We start from the raw sequence: 21871 nt of genomic DNA on the forward strand, positions 1-21871 counted from the left end.
GAGAGGCACCAAAACAACATGCAAAAAAGTTACGTCAGGTGTGTGAGAGATAACCAACCTTTGCGGAAAGGGGGTGTTGCCTTCAAAATAAAAGCGTAAAATTTTGGTAAGCACGGAGAGGCAACCTGGGATAATCGAAATAAATTATAACTATGAAACAGCCTCATTCTTATCAACTACATATTTTTAAATAATTATTGTCGTGTTCATTGTACTAAGAAGTATGGACTACTCAGAAACTTTGCAACCAATTTTTCGTTTAAAGATTTTATTTTAAAACAATAACAGGAAATGCTGTTTTATTTCTATTAGCTTGATACTGTTTCGCGAAAGATGGGGCATCATTCTTTAAAGACATATTCTCAGCTTGCAGTGTGCAGTTTGGCGAAAAATAACATTGCAAACTAGCTTTGTCTCAGGCCTACATCTCCCACGGACATATGTCGACATGTATATTCTAAATTTACAGGTGTTAACGTTAGGAAGCTCTAAAAACCCATGGACGAATATAAATCAATGGTCAGCTAACAAGTCTAGCTAATTTATTAGCATCAACTACATTCCTAACTAGAGGTGAAAGCGCCATTTTTGGACTTTCTTCGGGATTTTAGACTCCTAGGATAAACTCCTGCTTATAATTAGCGGCATAATGCCTTTATCTCCGTTTACTACAGTTGTTACTGTGGTTTCTTACGTTTTTGCCACTTGGAAAGACAAAAGTTGAACCTTAACCCTACCTCGACTTTCTCAGGTAACAGTCAGCTAGCATCTTTGTTGTCACTGCCTGCTCCTTTAATCCCACTCTATTTTCCTGTTTAGTTCTATTTAAGGGACCAACAGAAACGAACCAATTATATATAATACGGTGCAGGTATAATGAAAGAATAGTGGGTGTTCATATTACCCTTCCTTGGTTTGTTTGGGACCCATACATTGAAATTCACAAGTAACCCAAAGGGCGTTACCTTTGGAAACTGAGGCTGAGATTGTAAAAAGTTCTCTGTAATTAAATAATGGGACATAACTGCTACAGGTATTGAAATGTTACTGTGTGAATAGACAGCTTGCAAACAAACATTCAGGTATAGTAATGATAAAATATAGAGATTCCAGCAATATCGGAGCACAGTTCTTGTTTCTGTGTCATCAGGAAAGTGTCATTTTCATCATGTTTGTCTACTAGACATTTATGCACAGATAACATAGTTCTTTCTTCTCTTCTTCTCTAACATAGTTCTTTCTTCTCTTCATAGTTCTCCTAGTTTCAAAGCAATGATTTTTCTCCCCCCCTCCACAGAGAGGACAACACAGTCTGTCCTGCATGATGTGGATGTGTATTGCTGCTTTCCTGTTGTGGACGAGGTCAGGAGGATGCACAGAGAAGGCCAACACATCAGACCTGCTTGAATACACTGCTGCAGACTTCTATGAGAAATTGCATTCTGGGAAGATGATGTTTGTCTATTTTGAGCATAAAGGTGGGATGCTCACTCTGGAGTACAAGTAAACAACTCAGTCCTGTCCACATTTGTATTTAAAGCGTGTTCTTTAGCACTGTAGCAATATATTTGTCAGAGCCATCACACACTTCAAATATTCCTTTCAGCACAGAATGTTATATATGCATTTAGCTGAGTCTCAGACACGAAAGGTTAGTCACCGTAAATATGTCAATGGCAAAATATGCCGCAATGTTGACATGACATCTCATAACTGCATTGTGGAGAAGATTTTATTGATGGAAGTCGGGTGCCAGTGTTTTTGGATGACTTGTTGACAATCTGTGTCTTTTGGGAGTTTATCTGTCTGAACTGTTCTAGCAGATTGTTACTGACGATGTGAGGATACTTAGAATTATAGCATTGTTGTCTATCTTGGTTTGTTTTTTTATCCACACACGAGAGCATTTGTATGTTTAAATTTGTTGTAAATTTATACGTTTATATATGTTTGCTCGCTTTCCTTCTGTTTTTCCTTGCCATTGTATGCAATGTAAGTAGTGTCATGTAATCTCAGGTTGGCCAGGAACCTTCAGGTGTAACTTGAATAAAAATATTTCTTTACTCGTTTATATTTAAATGCCACGTCAAATTCTAGTCTTTATTCAATTTGATAATGATCATACGAACGATAAGAGCCGCTCACCCTATCTTATACTGTATCTGGCATTTAAAGCATCTCATCTAACTTACCAAGCATAACCGTATTTGTCTCTTCCCCTCTCTGTCTCCAGTCTCTCCAACCATCTCTCTCTTCTTGGTGGAGCTGGAGAAGTCTGCTGAAGTTCTGAAGGATTATGGAGTACTGGTTGGCAAGGTAACTGTAGTTATACATATGGGCTCCATCTGTCAAAGAAAGTTGACATTAAAGCTCAAATTTTCAAGCATTTATTACGTCAAGATTTGGACATAAGTCAGCAAGTGAATGTGTGGCAGATCAGTAGCTTTTTGTTCTTTCTGTTTAGGTCAATTGCAATAAAGAGCTGGTTCACACATACTGCACAGACGAAAGGCTATTGCACACAGCTTTTCTGTTCAGGTAGGTTGTGTAGAAGTACTCTGCGGTGGTTAGTCACAGTATTCAAATATGGCCAGGGAGGATATAACAGGACAGTTTATACGCCCCTCCCCCTAAGGATGTAGTGAGTTAGGCTTTGGGCTACAACTTGGGCCTCTATTTTTCTAAACTATTCAGCCTCTTTGTTTAAATTTTGGAAAATTGGGAACATTAAAAGTATGCTGAATTAGCTATAAGCAATTCCTGTTTACAATGTACCCAAGGATGTAGAGACAACTTTCACCATTTTGATACTGAAGAATAACTAAAGATTTCTCAGGAAATTTCTAGAGTTATAAGGAGCTTTTTTCCCCCTATGATTTCTAAGTGTATTTATGTTAATGATGAGAGGTAATAATTTCCTCAGAAAGTGTAAGTCACACTGAATCTAAAAGTATGTATGTCATGCCTGTTTGTTCAGATTTGACTGAGTTATGACATCCGAGAAGAAGTAGCTTAAGTTCCACTGCTGCTGTAACAGCTGACTGTGTGGGTAAACGGACAAAATCGGCGAGCTAAACTACGATGACTAACTCTTCGTTGTTTTGAGAACACTGGCGTGCACCTGTCCTGTCCTTTAACGCTCCCACGCCATAATTTGAAACCCTCTAGTTTATACTGACAACTTCGAATCTCTTACCCTTTGGTTACCACATTAATGAACAGAAACGGCCTCCAGAGTCAAATCAAACTAAATTTCGACGGACTTCTACTACTAATAATTATGAGTCACTGTAGAATCAGAAGTAAAAGTACAGTATTAATGGGAGCTGCTGTTTGTATTTTTCACAGTTGACATAAAAGACATTATTTAGCCTACCCTCAATGATATAAATGGGGTGGACTAAATAATAGAAACACCGGTCAGTATAATGTCATACAATTCCACAGTAACAAACACTAGTATAAAGTTGAATCAACACCTCTTTAACACAGTTTCAACACAAGATGAAGATTATAACCTTCACGAAGGTAGGGTTTTATAGAAGAATTCTTGTATTAGACTGCATTATCTTTAGCTAGGAGTAGAAAAAATAAACTAGCAACTGAGGGTATTGATGCATTGTATTGGCCTTTTTAAATCTAACTCTGCCGATGTCTTTCCGTCAGGGGTGGTAAGGAGTTCTTGGGTTTGGATTTGGACACCGTGTTTGATGTCAACTCCATAGTCTCTGAAGTCCTGTTGTAAGTTAGCAACACTCCCTCAGTTATAATGCAACACAGCCCTGTGAGATTACAGTTGTTGCTTGTATCTAAAACACTCAGGACAGATAATCAGTTTACAAAGAAGATTTCAAACACACTGATAACTGCAACCTTTACGTATGCACAGTTGATATGTTTTAACACTATATGTAGATAACATTTTCTTTTGCAGCTTGTGTGTACAGTAGCTAATTAAATTATTCAGCAATTTATTGATTGATTTGATTTATATATTTTACTGGATTCACTCATCCTCTTTACCTTATGATATCTTTTGGAGATTTATGTCATCTCATGCAGACTCCAACATGTGAATGATAACCCCAGCCTCAACATTTAAGATGTACTTGACAGTTAGTTTAAAACAGAGCTTTTGTCATTCTTACTCTTCCAGTGCCATCCTGCGTGAAGAGGTCAAGTACGTCCACACGGATGCTGACCTCCTGGCCATGGAGAAGGCAGCCAGGGGGCAAAAGGATATTGTGCTGGGTCATGTCCGCAGTTTGGGAACACAAGGTATGAACAAGGAGGAGAAGATGGATCTAAAGTAAGGCAGTAATAAATGTTGGGGAAATGGAGGGTAAAAGTGGTTGCGTGTGGGTGACTTTGTCAAAGTCATAGTTTGACAAAATGTCAGTAATGGAGATTATCACGCTGATGTACTTAACAACTGATTAATTGACTCATGGATTGTTCTGTGTAAGGCAGCAGCTCATGTGGAGACACGATTATCTGATTGACTTGAATGACTCATCAAATTAATTGAATTGTTTCTGCTGATTGTATCACTTCAGAGCACAGATCGATGATGGAGACAGCATATGTGTATGGATCCAAATACCAGTTCATCCTCATAACAGGAGGACCAGTCCTGAAACATTTAGGGTAGGTTCTTTTCTTTTCTTCTTTTCACAACGAGCAGCGCTTAACATATGATTTGGAGAGTCAAATAGTAAAGGAAAACCAAACAAAACTTTTTATAAAAAAAGCTAATGTGAACTTGTGCAGCATGTTGTATCTCAACCTTATTAAAAATGGAGATAAACTTCGCTCAGTCTGTTGCAGCGCTCTGCTGTAATCTTGTCATGAAGAAGTTAATGGTCTCAATGTTTAAGGTGCAACATGACATTAAACAATTGTGAAGTATTAAATAAGATCCCAGACACGTTATTTATTCTATAAATTCTATTTATTCTTAAATTCTAATCACATTTAAAGAGAGATTCTAATCTCTCAGGGGAAAAGCTGCTTACTAAGATGCTGCAGCAATGGGTCAAAGTTGTTTATCAACTTTATTTTAACCATAGTGCATTTATAAGAAAATATGTTGACTGGAATACTGTGCAGATAATTTAGACTGAAAAAGATATGACCTGAAAATGTGATAGATATGGGATAAGCATGTACTGGAAATGGACTCATGTTCACAGTGTAAATGTAAAAGGGAACCATCAGGGAGGAATGAAGAGAAATCATTGCTTTAGTCTGCCAGTTGTTTATGACACTGGTTCAGCCTGAGCTGAGCTTGAGCAGGACCAGGTCAGTTAGGAGGAAACATGGCAACTTAGGCCAGATTTACTTAAGCATCATTTATGAAACACAATTCCCTGAAAATAATCCTGATAGAGGTATAGAGATGAAGTGACTGATGTTTTCTGTTGATAACTGACAAGTTTTGTCATACACACACCAAGTCAAACACTGCACCACTGACTCCACGTGAAAATTCTAGGAAAAGGTTCTCTTGCCACGCTATATTTTTGGTCATAAAACTAAAAAATATGACGACTGTCATCTGCTTTATTCATTTTGATGAATAATAAAAATGTAAGAAAAATATTCTCCCTCTCAATCCTCTTCAGTGTGAATGAATCGTCCCACTTGTCGCAAGTGTGGTTCCTCCACTGTACAGTTCACAGTGGGTTCATGACCCCGATGACCTCTGAGCGCTGCCCTTTGACCCGCATGAGGAAACCCCTGTCCATCCTCAGCCTGCACTCCTTCCTGCAGCTCATGGAGGCTCCACTGGTGGTAAATGATGGAACTATAGAATCAGGCACTGACCCCTCAAAACGAAGCTTCAAAATAATGATTTTCTTTTTTCTTTTTTGTCCTGCCTCATTTTACTACAATGATCTTTACAAAGTTAAGTTTAGATGAAATTCTGAAAAAAAAAATAAACACAACTTGGTGTAGCAGAAACATGTTTGTGAACCCTTAGATTGGTCTGGAGCCCCATGTAGGGGTCCTGACCCCAAGTTTGGGATCCACTGGATTAGTTGATCAACAGAAAAAAGAGGCATTGATTAATTGATGAAGTCTATTTTTGGGGGCACTTTATGCCTTTTTATCAAAGAGGTTACAGTATTGGGATGACAGGAAGTGAGGGGAATGAGAGATGGGGTTTGACATGCAACATATGCCCCCCGGCCAGATCCGAACCGGGGACGTTACGCTTCACGAGCAGGGCTTTAACCCCTAGGCCAACGGGGCGCAACGATGAAGTCACTTTTTAAGAAAGAATGCAGAGCTTTCTCTAGTTTCAGCTTCTAATTAGCTGCTTTTCTTTTTCTTCTGTGGCAGTAAGCTGAACATCAGTAAGCAGCTTAATGACATTATGTTGGGCTTTAGGATAAGGTGATGGGAATTTGTCATGAAATAATTGTTAAATGCAGCCCTAGAGAAGCACTTAAGATTTGGGCTAGTATATTCATAATTGATTCATATGCTGATTATTTACTTGATTAATTGGTTTATAAAATGTCAGAAAAAAGTCAAAAAGGCACATCAGAATCTTCAAGTTTAATTGTATGAGCACAAACCACAAAAACCTGTCCCTTGTTTTGTTTTTTTTTTTGCTGTTAGTAATTAAATATTATTCATTATTGGTCATTGCTTCATAAGCAAAGGCAAAATTAAATATAAACCGTTAATTCTTACATAATTACATGTGTCTCGCTATTGCCAGTCTGAAGTATACGATGACCCCTCCATGGTCCCGCCCCCCCAGTTCCCCTACCAGCAGACCCCTCAGGTCTTCCTCTTCTCTCGTCCCGCCACCGAGCACCTGGACCTGGACACAGCCACCACTCTGGCTTGGAGGCTCCGGGGCATTGCCCTGCTGCTGCTCGTACAGAGGTGTGTAAAAGGTACAGGTACATGTATGAGCATGGATCTGAATACATTGGCATTGATGGTTTTTCTGTGCAATTTGGGGATCTTACTCACTGTGTGTGTGTGTGTGTGTGCGTGCGTGCGTGCGTGTGTTTTCAGGCAGAGTCCTGCAGTGAAAACTCCCGATGAATATAATGCCGCTTACAGGCTGCCTGAGAAGGTATGATGGTCACAAGCTATATACTCAAAATGACTTGTCATTTTTACCCCTGTGTGGTTTACTTTTGTGTGTGTGTGTGTGTGTGTGTGCGCACCTCAAGAGTTTAGAGGTGAAGTATATGACCTTACACAACCTTGATGAGGTGTTGGAGATCTTTACAAATCAAGAGAAAGAGGGAGAGGAGGAGGAGGATGAAGAGGAGGACGAGGACGAGGGGTTGGAGGACGAGGAGGATTCAGATTTTGGTAAAGTGTCTGATGGTAAAATGGGGAGAATAAGAGTGAAACAGATGGAGGAGGATGTATTAATGTGTTTTGTGTCTTCCTCCAGGTAAGCTGGACGACGAGATTGCAGCGTCTGTCTACGAAAACCGTGGCAACTTGCTGGACATGGACTCAATTACCCAACTGACCTCTGACAACTTCCACACTACAGTAGCACAAAGCAGCCTGACAGTGGCACTCTTCTACCTCAGATGTAAGACACAGCCTTCCTGGCGCTGTGCTGTTTCTTAATTTTTCAGTTATTCACAGTTTCCGTTAAAACCCCTGGCCCGTCGAGGAGGGCAGGGAATTGATTTTGAACTTAAAACTAATAAATGTGGATGGAATTAATTGTAGTTTCTGTTTTCACCACCAGGGGATGCTGTTTCAATGGCTTTTCTCAGCTCCTTCATTGAAGTTGCAGAGAGGCTTGCAGGTAAACAGGAGACAACAGCAACAGACGTGAGGAAAAGACTCCTCATGGCAGGGGTTTTCAGGGTCTGACGCTGTGCACCAGCCCTATTTTTGTAGCCTATTTTTGTTTACATTTTGGCAAGAGAAAAATCAAGCTGAATGAGCTATTAGCACTTCCTGTTTTGCAGTGTGCACATTGACGTACAGACAACTATGACTGGATTACTTTGATATTAAAGAAAACTTTAAGACCTGATGATTCTCAGGCACGTTCTGAAGTTATAGGCAGCGTCTTTTTTTCTGTGATCTCTAAATTCATTTATGGACTTTTATTCGCGGTGAGATAATGATTTCCATAGGAAGTGTAAGTCACAATGAATCTAAAATTACAGATTTGACCGAGTAATGACTCAAAGAAGGAGTATGAAATTGACAGTTTTTTTTTTGACACAGACATTGATCTGTGTGTTAAAGCCACTGCTGGAGCTCCAGCATTTGACCATGTTGCTAAGTGGGCCAAATCAGTGGGCCATACTACAATGACTAACTTCTCACTGTTTTTACAACACCAGCATGCACCTATTCCTTCTACCTCATGCAGTATATTTGTTTTTCCATGCAAGCTTCACAGTTTGAAAACCTCTGCCCTATGGTCTGATCAAGAAAACCAGGAATTTTCCCACCTCTGATCTTTTAGATCAGATTTTAGGTCTTACATCATTGCAGTTGTATTTTTCTGTAAATATTTGCTCATATGTAAGACAGTGGGACATTATGGTTGGCAGAGTATGTGCCATTTTGATGTTTTTGATTATTAAATAGATAAACAAGAGACATAGGTTTTTAAGTGATCTGAATTCTTCAGACTCTGAGGTCGACGATGTCCAGATGAGTGCGATCGACTGCGGAGAGTGGACCGACCTCTGTGCCGCTCAGCCAGGCAGTTCCCTCCCGGCCCTGTTTCAGCCAATCACAGCCTTCCCCAGCATCCTGCTGCTCCGCCCCAAGGTGTCGGCCCAGCACTACAGAGGCATGCTGGGTAGTGAGGCACTGCATCGCTTCATCATGCTGTGAGAAGTTTTTTAAGAACCAACTAACAAGAGTGTGTGTAATCAGGAGATAAATTATATCATACTAAATTAAACCCATTACATTCTCTTAAGTGCTCTTCTAATCCACTGCAGCATTCAAATAACCAAATAACCAACATTTGAAGCAAACAGTAGTCAGTGTTGAAGCAAATATGATCAGTTACAACTTAAAGGGACATTCTGCTGATTTTAAACATCCAGCTCAGTTCACTTATTATGTGGAGTATTACAGTCTGTGAAAACAGATGTACAGTGTCCTCTGAGACTCTGGAGAGAGGAAAACTATCCCAGAAGATGTCATAGTGAAGTCATGGTGGTCATTTCCGCTTGGCCCTGGGCGCTACAAACAAAAAGTTCCACAAGTTACAAACTGGAGGTGTGACATTGGAAAGATGTGCGCATTTACCCGGCAAGAAAGGTCTAATTAAAGGTGCTATCAAGTTGCATCATGGGAAACATAGGATTCAGAGTTTTTGAAGCATAGTGGGAGCTAAAAGTCAGGATATCTGCCTCTGCTGCTTTGATGTCGACCATTTAAAAAAAAAAAAAAAAAAAAAAAATCTGTCTATTGTGAGTGCTCCAACTTTATGCTAAAGCAATACTAATTTGCTTGAGTATCCATTTAATTCAATATATTACATTTTAGGGATTATATTCACTGAAGTTCTCATCAACCCCTTACAAACAGTGCAGCAGCAGAATAAACACACTACTTAGTCATTATCAATATAAAACAAACAACAGCCAAAGTTCACAGCATCCAAAGACATAAGAAATAGTCTGGCACTCAAGAAATCTCCATTTATGATAATGAAAATCAAAGAAACATCCTGTCCTCTGCAGGGATGTTTGTCTTATTATTACAGCTGCATAGAGGACATAAGAAGTTCCTTAGAAAAGCAACCAACAGCATTGTCGTACAGAAAAGGACTGAACAAAGTGAAAAAGACATGATTTTATCAGAATGATGTTCAAAACATAAAATGAAGGACACATGATGTGAATCAGGTGACGGTGTTTGCATTAGACCTCACCATAGCCTTGAATAAGCAACTGTTTGTCTTCAGTACCACATGTGCTGGAAAACACAGGAAAAACACACTCATAAGAGGTTGCCTACAAGTAAACATAAGCAAAACATAAATCAGTTGTTTAAACAATCTACTGACCATTTGAATTTGGAGGAAATACTGCTGCTGCTCTAACAGAACTCAATATACTGCTCGTATAGACACACCCTACTATAGGACAGAAAACATCCCTCTTGGCAAATGTTTTATGAATATTTCTTAAGTCCGCAGGATTCTTGGAGCCATTGCTTATTTTGATGTGCAGTTGTGTTTCCCATAACTCAGGACATTTTCCACAGTTAAAGCGTGTTTGTCCTGTAGTCACCCAGAGTCTTTGATCTTGTGCGTATTTCTCATCATGCCTTGTTGAAAGAGTGTTTCCTCAGAACAGAATGAGACCAGTAGGACCAAGATGTTGTAAATATTCTCTTGGTCTAACTATATGTGTGAGCGTTTAACTTCCATCAGGCCAGAAACTAAGACTGAATAAGTTTTCCAGGCTCTGTAAAGACCTGTCAGTGTAGCCTCTTTTTTCATTTTATTGAGTATTCTTTATTTAATACACAAGTGGTTAAAGTTAAAGCCCTTCATCAGGCACTTATAGTATAAAAGCTGCCTGTAGGGGAAGTATGGGGTTGTCATGTCTTGATATGTTTTATATCCGTCTAGTCACACATGCATATTTTTGTGTGCACTTTGTTCTTTAACCAGGAGCCGCCCAGCTTCTCCTGCATGGCTATCCACCCAGGATGAAGTGATATTGTTTCTACAGGAAGTGCCTCATCCTGAGCTAGCAGGCTATAAGCCTGACAGAGTACTGGGACTGTTTAAGACTAAAACACATGCAGGTAGGGTGCTGTAATTTTGTGTTGGCGTGATGCATGCGTCAGTGCTCATTATTAGCTAATGATGACCTTAGAAATTTTCTACTTTATGTCGACAGCTCAATAGCTAATATGAAAACTTGGACTTTATTCATTTTTTAATGGATATGCAAACTGTACCTCAGTCTAAAGGTTGAGATAAATAGTCTCCTAGAATAGACACTTAAAATATAAGGTTGTTGGTGTATTTTTCTTACTGTCGAACAAATCCCATGGAAAAGGCAAAACTAATTAGTTTGTTGTTCCGCCTCTCAATAACACACCGAAACACATTGGTTCCTAGTGATGACATAAATCTTTAAAAAAAGATTACAAAAATATACTTTCATTTTTTTTAAAAAAGGCTCAGTAATTTCCTAAAACTGCAGCTGGTCACTGCAGGTTTTATGCAAAAGTTACTCAGGCTGGAGGAAAGAGTGCATTTGTTGGGGGCTGTTTTCCGCTACAGATCAATCCTCATTTGGAGCATAAACGGTAGTTCAAACCAAAAAATCGCCCTGCGTGAAAACAACGCAGGGGGTTGTGTTTGTGGGATTTTACAACTCTGGGAAGTTATTGAGGTGGCATTTATTTTATCTTACTCATGACGATTGCAAGGTAAACAGTAGAAACACAGCGTTAATGTTATAAAGTAGTGTACCAGGAATGTGTGCTTGTACATATTTGATCGGCCTCCGCAGCGCCTTGCTGGGTGACAGCGTGTTGTGGTCCGGCAAAAAGATGAGCGAGGTTGAATTTAGCACAGTGCGGAAGTCGGTCCGATCTCAGCCTTCTGAGTATTTCTGGCAGCAGGTGTCTGTGGGATTGAGCCAAAAAAAAAAAACGACAGTGTGTGTGTTCATAGTAATGAAGGAGCATGTTATCCTGTGCAACAGTCTGGCTCACGGATGTGTTTTTAAAAGTTTCTTGACAAAAGTGGAGCTCTATGGCACAGAGGAATAAGATATACACACAATAATTGTTAGCAGAATGAATGAATTGTTAGTTTTGGTCTTTTAATGTTGACAGAAAGAAAAATGAGGAATATTATCAACTTTAAAATTTTAATGAAACACATAACACTAGACAGACCAGGTCACATAGTGAATATAAAAAAAATATTGCACAAATATCTCTTGCTTTCGAAATGTCCCTTCAAGTCCTACTCTCTGTACAAACCATTGACCTGTCCAATGTCAGTAACATCATGCTGATGTAATGCCAATGCTTCTCCATTTTGCCAGGAGTACCAGTATTTACAGAAGCAGCAAAGTCAATGAGGGGAGAGGTGCTAACTGGCTTGTTGACAGACGGGCTGGCAGACAAATGGTAACAGCAGGGTTTAAAGTTGTAATTTACTTGAATTTCTTCCAAGTGCTTGTGTTTTGAAATGACAAAACACAACGTAACCATGTATGAAGAGGACAAAAGTATGAAGAGGACAAAAGGTACATTTTTCTGGGTTGTGTATGCTCATTAACTTTTCAAAGCAGTGTTCCAACAGGACTTAAAGACAGTATAAAATTGTAACAGTGAAATTGTTTTTTGTTTTTTTTTGATGGGTAGAATTTACTCAGGAAGCCTAAGCAGCCCATCAGAGATGTTTAAAGTCCAGTCAGGTATTGACATTGGACACCTTAGTCAATGTGGCGTTACATTTTGTAAAGGTTAAGATATTCCTTTGTTATTAAAAAGTCTTAAATTAGTTAAATTTATTGTTTTAGCTAGTGTCATAAATAATTATTCAAATTCTTACTTTTCAACATGTAATTGATATTTATTACATTTATATTTTCAGATGTATGTGTGTGCATATGTACGGTGTGTGTCATGTTTGTGTTTGTTAAGTGTATGTGCATGTTTGCTACTCAGGGCCACAGACCACACTGTGGACTTTCCCACAGTGTTGGTGTTTCCATCTTGGGGGTCACACACCCATCCCTCTGCGGTGCCTGTGTCCTCCTCTGCTGAAGAGCTTCTCGCACACGTCAACACTGCACTGCTCCATCCAATGGTAAGCCAGACTGTGTTCATTTGTCTTTCTGTGTTGCACAATCATTTTGGCATTGAGAAATACTAAAAAATTAGACCGTTTTACCACAATAATCTGATTAGGAGTAACACCTTAAGTAATACAGACAAAATTCAAAATCCCATGATCTCTAAAGTCAAATTGTGAACCTTTCTTCATTTAAATCTCATTAAATGAAAGAACCTAAAATAAATGGTGTGGGTGTTTCCCAGAAGTTTGTGAAAGCCAAGATGGAATCTTGCACCGTATATGTCACAGATAACAAGCAGCATATGTGGATTCAGTGTGAACGTGGTTTCTGCAATACATCCAAGGTCAGAGGTACACATCATTTCTGAGTTTCCTGAGTTTGTTCATTTAAAAAAAACGAAACGGAACTGATGCGTAAACAAGCTTTAATCTAGATGTTGCTCAACAACACAAGTTCTGACAATACAGCAGGATTAAAAGTGACACCAATGACAAATTCTTCCTTTTGGTGGAGTTGTTGTCATGAAGGTGCATTTTCCACGTGTAAAGGTCTCTGTATCTGTCATCCAGTGATAGTCAAGCGTTAATCACTGGCTCGCATGGCTGCAAATAATTATGCGATTATGCAGCCAAAAGACTTGCCATCTGAAATCACTGGAATAATATGAATATGAACATCTTTCTTTCCTCCTTCCTTTTTAACCGTATTGTATCTGCAGCCTGAGCTGACGGTGGAAAACCTGCCATCCTTCCTCTCTCTGAGTAAAGCCCTCCTACTCCTCTTTGTGGGAGAGGAGGAGGATGAGATTGGACGGAGGCAGAACCAGGCGCTGGTGGAGGAGATGAGACGAGTGGTAGAGTTGGGAGAAGGGAAGATGGAGAGATATCTAGCCTGCTGGATCCACCTGTAAGTGCATCATTCACTGATGTCGATCAATCCTTCAGTCATTCATCAAAATATGTGGACTTACCCTACTAGATGGCACTGGATTTGTTGCTCTATTCATCCAGATCTAGAATTACATCCATTTAATTTTAGATCTCCTTATGATTTGAGTATTTTTCTTATTATTTGGTGAATGATTATATATTGTATATTTTGCTGGTCTGTGTCCCAGGGGCCGTACTCCAGCTGGTATGTCTGTCCTGGGGTCATACCTGGGCTCTATGCCCCCCCTCCCTGCACTAGTCCTCACCCATTTGCCCTCTGGAGGTGAAATCTATCAGTACCCCCCCAACACCCCCATAGTGGCCTCCTCTGTCCTGCAATGGCTGCAGAGGATTGAGGGTGGAACTGAATCACCAGCAGGTAAGGAAGAGGAAGTGTAGTTAAGAAAATAAAAGGAAAGTATATAATATAATAACTGTTTATAGGACATTTCATCATTGAAATACAAGTAATAATAAACACATTTCTATGCAAATTTGGCTAGAAACCAAACATAATGTGTCATAAAAGCACTAACATAACTGTCACCACAGTTGTATGCAGTATAATCTCATGAAAATGAATTTTTCCAGCCTATTTGTTATTTTTATAACAGAAGTGTTGAAGAATGTTTTAATATGCATCTGGTTCCAGATCTGTATCAAAATACACATAATGATACCAGGCTTTTTTCATTCAAGTAAGTGCTTTAAATGTGAATAAAAATGTCACAGTGTAAAGAAAGTATTCAAAAAGTTACTGGCTGAATCCACACCAAAAACTATGACTTAACATTTGATATACTTTTATTGAAATATGTTAACAAGTTATTGAGATAGGGCGTCCTTGAGTGGTTTAAGACGTTCAGTCAGTTGTTTCATTCATTACAAAAAATGGGAAAACAAAAAAAAAGATCAACATTTTGTATTTCCGGTTGTTTTGGGCATCAAAAGTGGAAAATGATTGTGTGGTATTCTTTTTTCGTCTTGGAGAGGGTAAGCTAATAAAGAGGAAAAGCAAAACCAAAAAGAAATAAATGAAGGCAATTTGAAATTGAAAATTAAATACAATATTTGGGTACATTTTGAGGCATTTCAATGATTTGAGAGGAAAAGGAAGAGCGCTGTTAATGACAGATACTGACTAATTTGATTTTATAATTTTTGGATTTTAATTTACTGCCTTTTTTGAAACACCATGTGACTGAAAAGTTCTGAGGGAGCTGTGTGACGTCTGAAAAATGTCCTCAAGTGATGTCACTTGAGTCAGCGTCGATTGGGGTTGAAGACTACAAGTTTGAAAATGAAAAAAATCTGGGGATTGTGGAGTTTGAAAGAAGTGAGCTCACCAGACCTATGTAGGCCGCTCCTAATGTCTGCTAGAGGCTACAGGCTACATTGATTGCTAGCATAACACGCCTGAATCTCCAACCAAACTGTTTGCGGTTGAGTTGCATTGTGGGTTATGTAGGCTCCAGGTTTTATTCCTATGTTCCGGTTTTGTTGTCCTCACTGATGTTTGTTTAAGCGCTGACGTTTTTTTTTTTTTTATGCATGTGAGTTACACAGTTATCCGGTACACTATACAGTGCTGAATGGCCCGGTTTGCTGTCTCTTTGATATGACATCCTTGCCTTCTACAAGGACATCGTGGCCACAAGTCATTACAGTAGTTCCTCTAAAAATGATGAAATTCCAGACTCTGCTGTATTAACAACCAAAGTGTTCCAGCAAAGACCTACTAAAATTTGCAAAAATTATGTAGGTAGTGCACAAAACAACACCAAATCCATACCTTAGTTGGATTAAAAGAAAGCACAACTACCTAAAGAAAAAGCCAGAAGGACAATGAGTTTCCTAAGGTCTTACTGCACTGTATATTGGGTAAAGTATTCTCCAAATAGTGACTCACTCACCAGAGTCTGCGGTTCTGGAGATCTCGAGAGGGTCAAAATAGATGCCTTACTGCGGTGATTCAGCGGCCCTATCACCTCAGTTAGAAGCAGGGTGAATCCTGAGAAAAAACATTTTCACCATCCTTCCCTCAGCTATTCCGTCTGAGTCATTCCCCCTCTCTGTTCACATGCAGTTGCTCTATAAAGTAAGTCATTTGCTTCACAGCTTGTCTTTGTAAGCAGTAAGGTCCTTTCAGTACCTGCTGTTGAAATGCAATCTGGATCTAAGTATGTTTTCCAGCTGGTAATACATCCATAATGAGTAATCCGATTGCACTCTCACATTCACACCTGGTATTTTCTGGTTGTCTGTATTCTGTCTGAACAATTTGGATGACTGTGTAGCTTGGAGGAGGTCGTCCTCTCTGTAGCAGCAGAGTCACAAGAATGACATTTCTAACTGCAGCAGGCGAGGCTCCTATCTGCAGTGCTTGCCCACCTACATGCAGTCACTAGGTAGCTACCTGCAGTGATGACTTTCCAACTCCCTATATCTTATTTTTCCGTTTGGTTGGATGCAGTCAGCACATCCTCAGCACAGTGTCTCCTGTGTGCATTTACACCAGTCTTCCATATCCAGTGATAATACCCAGATACAGGGATTAGTTCAACGCCAGATTTACAACGATGACATGACTTAATGGCATTTAAACCTTACCTATGCGCGCTGTAGTTGTGTTTGTTTACGGCTTTTGTCGATCTACATTTCCTTTCATTTTAAGTTTTAAAATAGGAAGATACGTACAACAGCTAAATGCCTGTAATGTAAATGTGAAATAGTACGTGGGACATGAGAAGAGACTGAGAAGAGGCTCAAATTCTGAGAAATACAGACTGATTAGAATTAGAATTAGAATGACTACCCCTTTTTAAATCTAGTCTTTTTCTAATCTTCAAAAGCTTGTGATTAATGTAATTTCATTTACTTTTTAGCAGGTGGAATAAAAAGGGGTCTGGCAAGTTGTGTGTCCTGTGGGTTAATATAAAATAAGAAGTTAGAAATGAGCTCACTTCGAAAAAGTAAAAAAAACAAACTAAACTAATATGGAAACGAAAAGGAATATGGCACCAATCTTACATCATTATACAGTTGTGTTTGCCATCAGGCATCAGCCATTCCTGTGTGGGGAATGTTAAAGGCATGTGCAAGAGGCCTCAAGTTAAGCAGTTACAAATTTAATGAGTGTAGAAGACTCTTTAAATGAAGGTGACGATTGCTGTGATGACTTCAGCCTTTAAACCAAAACTGTCTGGAGCCATTATCCCTTGACCTTTGAACCCTTTGTCTAAGTGAGGGCCAAGATAAGACGCCAGTCTCTGCTGTGACTTGTGTCAGACTGTCTGAGCTGACAGGATTGTCATCCGTTAATGTGACCCAGCACATTCCAGCCATTCTCCACAGAGAAGCTGGAGACCTGCACACATTAAAGCTGCTGAGTGGCTTTAAGCCTCCAGTTTTTACTTCAAGGGAGTATGCTTCTGTGCCAGGCAGTTTCAGCCAAAATTCTTATTTTGACTGGAAGTGTATTCCTCGTAAAGTAACTGTAGCTTGTAGCATTAATGGATTTCAATTTAATTTTTTTCTATTATTATTACTTTTAGGACCATTAACTACCATTTCAAAATACCTGGGGAAACAGGCCATATGAAATAAAAACGTCTTTTATAAATTTTACACAATTTATACATGTATTTATTTATTTCATACTTATTTATTCAAGCTCAATAACAGCTTCCTTCATGTTCGAAACCTGTTGATTAGCTTGATATAAAGTGATAAATCTTAAATTCTAAATTAAGCTGTCTCCCCCAGAAATCAGTGTGTGGCCTTCAAGGTAAAAGTTGGACTCATTAATAATGGTAATAATGCCAACATGGAATCGATTAAAAATGCCTTGGCATTCGTTTAAAGGTCAATATCCTCTTTAACATTGCAATTAGAGCTCTCCGTCCTGGTCTCTCTCTCTGTAGGGATGTTGGCTAAGGATAGCTGGCCTCCTGCTGTCAAGTTCTATGACTTTCTGAAAATCATGGACACGCAGGAACCCGGCTCCACCAAGCAGCAAACTCCTAAAGAGGAAGAAGAAGAGGAGGGGGACGAGGAAGAGGTGAATGCGGAAGAGGATTTAGTGGTAGCAGAGGCAACAGATTCCTCCTCCAGCTCTGCTGCTCCTGATGCCAACCCTAACACTCACTCTGAACTGTAGCAGACCAACATGGGAGGGAAATAACACTAAGCCATTTATTAAATTTCTTTTACTGTTGATATGGGCTTCAGTTTTTTTTTTCTTTTTATTAAATTAGGATTTTATTTTATATTTTTATTATGCTGTTTTTATCATTAGATTATTGAATGCATAACTCTTTCCTGGAATTTTATGATCATGTTGGTAAAGTTTTGGCCAAAAACACATAATGTAGCATATTAAGGCATAGTTTTAGGTGAGAGTGACTACAGGAACTGTAAAGTTTAGGTTTTTTAAACCACTTTTTATATTGTATGTGTTCTATTTAAATTTTTCCAGGTTTTAATATCACTTTACACATCTTCTGAAGGTGTTTTCTCATGAGTGTTTACAGAAATCTTTGGCTTCATTTCCTGGAGTCCTACTCACTGTCTGCCGGGGTTTTGTGACTTACTCCCTGTAAACGCTGTGGTTTCAGCTGATTAGCTGACTTTTTTAAGAAACATTTTTTAAGCTACAACTTGCAGGAAGTGTGTGTCACTCTTGTCGGTCAGCCCTTTCAGTTGCTCCCTACTCACCTTCAGTTCAGCTCAGCTGGTGAAACAAGCCACAGCAAGCTCTGAACCTGAGGGTGGACGGTTAGCACCAAGATGGTTTCAGTTTGTCAAAACAATGTGTTTGAAAAAGGTATACACATAAAATCAGGGCTTTTGGGCTTTCTTTGCATATTAATGTTAAGCAAAACTATGAACTCTAATTCCAAATGGTCCTTGATAAAGCATTTCCTGAAACTGTGTTGATACAGAATTCTTCAGTTTTAGATGCTCTGCCTGCCAAATTCAGTTTCAGTTTTGTTTCCGTAAAATACTGCTTACACGTGCATCAGTAAAAATAATCCAGTAGTGTAATATTTATAACAATGCAAACTCACAGGGGCCATTTTCCTGCATTATAGCTACTTTTATTTTTGATACTTTAAGTAAATTTTGTTGATAATACTCACTTAAAGTAATATGTACTTTATCTCATGTAAGATTTTGAAGACAATATTTTTACACTGTCGTATTTCTGCTTTATTTAAGTAAAGGATCTGAATAGTTTCTTCCACCACTCACTCTCTCTTATTGGCAAATAATGGTTGCACGCATAATGATTAAGGGCTGATTTACAAGAAACATAAGAGGTGATCAAAGTAGACCACCTCCACCTCAGCGCTGCCTCCTTTTCCCCTGAATTTTCAGTGCTCGGTTGTCATGACCTGTCAGACACCCTTTCAGAATTAACGACCTGTCTCTAAAAGTACCCGTCAGCAGCAATAGGGGGATATGTGCTGCCTCATATAACAGTAAAATCATTATAAATTGTGTGGAAGAGTGCTTTTAAATGCTGGACTCTCACTGGGCAGGTTGCTAATATTTCTGGATTTTAAAATCACTTACTGGCCTCTACTCCCTCCAGTTTTTTCTGCTAAAGAAGGATTGATGGCTGATCTGTATTGAGCCAACTGTTTGTTTTATATTGGGTGAAGTAAAGCTGCGTTATATAGATGGGATTGTGAATATTTGAACCTTTGTTAGAAATTTTGATCTTTTTTATTATTGTCAAGGGCATGTTTACTGTGACTGTAAGCCTAGTTAACGTTCTAATAAGCAAATTCATCACAATGGCTTTGCAGCTTTGCTGCAGAATTTCACGGATGATAGCTCAACCATCCTAAAATTTTAACAGTTGCCACATCTGCCTATGCTCTAATAAAATCACACCATGTGTGGAATTTGCAGTGACTTGAGATGTTTCCATCAGATGTCTATGTCCTGGAAATGTTTTTGAAATGATTCTGACGTTATTTTTCCCGTTATTTCACCTCCTGTACCGTAATCACATCGACATCAAGGCAGAGCTGGGTAATTTTTCCTGGCAGTTGAGATGCAGAACAAAGGAGGTGGAATAGGTTTGTTGCATTTGTTTGTTTTAAATAGTACGTGGCTTTAAATTCTGGTTTCTGAGTTGTATAATCAATTAGTGCCTCAGTTAAAGGGGAACATCCATCCTAAACATGTAATAAAGGGACTAAAGAACACTTGGAGTGTGGTTTAGGGTGGATTTTCTTTTTGAGCCCTTGCTGTATGTGAACCCTTATTTGCTCAATTACTTGCTTAGTCTTTGTTTTGATTGAGGACTTGGCTTTTGCTCTGAGGGCTGACAGTTTTAGGTGTAGGAGTTTCAATGCTATGATGACTTGGTTTATTACAGAAGTTTAAAAATAGAAATAAATAAACTATATATAATATACACACATTGCAATTATATGGTTTATTCCATTTTTAACATACTGAGCATAATACAGAGCACTTTCTAATTTTAATTCGTTTCCTTATTTAATGAAAGGATGACAATCACATTTTTTGGTGCATTGAGGTGCATTGAGGTGCATTGAGGTATTAAAGTTTCCAAGGCCACGGTGGTCCAGTGTCCCTGTGGCATCAAGCCTGGACCTCTTAGTGGCCTCGCTGCAGAGGCATATTCTCTCAGGACCCAACGCAAGGCAGCAAAGAGGCCCTTAAGAATCCAAAACAGCCACCGTTGTCACTTTAATGAGTAACAGAATATTTAAAAATGCCCCCCCCCCCGAGTGAGTGACGCCGCGGTCCTCCCTGGGTTGAGACGGCAGTTAGGCGTTAGCCCTTCTGCGTGGGCACACACAATGTGCTGCGGCCTCAACGAAGGCCACCGAGGAGAAGCCATGTGAAGTTAATTAAAGGAAAATTAAAAAAAAAATTTTAAAAATATGTTAAACACCATGCGGTCGATGTTGAGCTACTGCGAAACTGCAACAGGACACGTCTCAAGAAAAGGAACCATAGTGAAGTGTGAACCCTGGCCCCTGGCCTCACATAAAAAAAAAAAAAACTACAAAAATGTTAGTATTATTTAAATGAAATAAGTGTGCGAGTCAGCCACTTTTCCAAGTGTTGTTCGTGATATCAGCCCCCACGTTTTCGTACGACCAGCTAAGCTAGTTTCGCTAGCAGCCACGGAGAGGGGAAATGAGGACTCCTGTCAGCAGGGAACATGGCTGTCAACGTGGATGCCTCAGCCCCGTGAAAGAAAGGAGAATTGACTTGAACATCAAATAACCTGAGTCAACTACACCCTCTGTCTGTCTGTCTGTCTGTCTCTCTGTCTCTCTGTCTCTCTCTCTCTCTCTCTTTCTCTCTGTCTACCTTTGCTAGCTGTCCTCTGTTAGTTTTGCTCACTGGTTGCACTCCCGATTGTTAAATGGATCATGGCTGTGGTACACCGTGTACTTAACTCCTTACTATATTCTTGATATTATGACCATTATACAGTATTGTGTACTGTAATGAAGCTGCCCCGTTAGTCCTAGTGTGTCTGCGTGAACGCAGGACACCCAGACTTTGAACAATGTGGAATTAACCAAGTGCTGTATTAAATGGTGGTGCAGTCACCAGCTGACTGTGTGTTTGTCTGTTGCCAGAGGCTCAGTGGGTTGCGTGAGACACTTTCTCGGGTACTTGTTTTTTCCTAAGCTGTGTTTTGTGATGTGTAATGAACTTTAATAATTAACCAGGATGCTGCTGGACTGTAGGCCCGTGTTCGTGTAGCAAGCATGTATTTGATAGATGCATTGATACTCTGATGTTCTTTCATTGTTCAGTACTGATCTGTATCAGAGTATAAGCTTTGTAGAACTGTATATATCGTTTATGCCAATACACTGCCTAAGAAAAGGGTGTAAATCATGCATCTATTATATGTCCTTTGTCTAATTGAATGTGTGGTGTGTTGTATTACACAACAGTGGAATGATACCACACATCTGACTATGGTCATTTAGCTTCAGAGTAAATTTAACTGGCCCTTGTCGTTTTTACGTGGACCAGAGCCACCATTTGATTGCAACCACGACACAGAAAAACTATCATCAAACTATTACTGGTTGAAATATCTTTTAAGGATAAGGATTTTAGGTGATTAGAATG

The 21871-nt window shown here is 39.3% G+C and overlaps 1 protein-coding gene across 1 annotated transcript; it reads left to right on the forward strand.

The window, feature by feature from the left end:
* Positions 1 to 326: 326 nt before the first annotated feature.
* Positions 327 to 20072, forward strand: txndc16 (thioredoxin domain containing 16). Its single transcript, XM_040142408.1, has 20 exons — positions 327 to 751; positions 1298 to 1478; positions 2234 to 2316; positions 2465 to 2538; positions 3667 to 3741; positions 4157 to 4278; positions 4557 to 4647; positions 5625 to 5793; positions 6731 to 6900; positions 7036 to 7096; positions 7197 to 7341; positions 7427 to 7573; positions 7736 to 7795; positions 8639 to 8843; positions 10646 to 10782; positions 12042 to 12126; positions 12670 to 12811; positions 13519 to 13706; positions 13918 to 14108; positions 17653 to 20072. The coding sequence occupies exons 2-20, from the start codon at positions 1322 to 1324 to the stop codon at positions 17886 to 17888; spliced, it is 2538 nt and encodes an 845-aa protein (XP_039998342.1). The 5' UTR covers positions 327 to 751; positions 1298 to 1321; the 3' UTR covers positions 17889 to 20072.
* Positions 20073 to 21871: the final 1799 nt, after the last annotated feature.

This window comes from Xiphias gladius, chromosome 13 (genome assembly GCF_016859285.1).
Source record: "Xiphias gladius isolate SHS-SW01 ecotype Sanya breed wild chromosome 13, ASM1685928v1, whole genome shotgun sequence".
Classification (NCBI taxonomy): Eukaryota; Metazoa; Chordata; class Actinopteri; order Istiophoriformes; family Xiphiidae; genus Xiphias; species Xiphias gladius.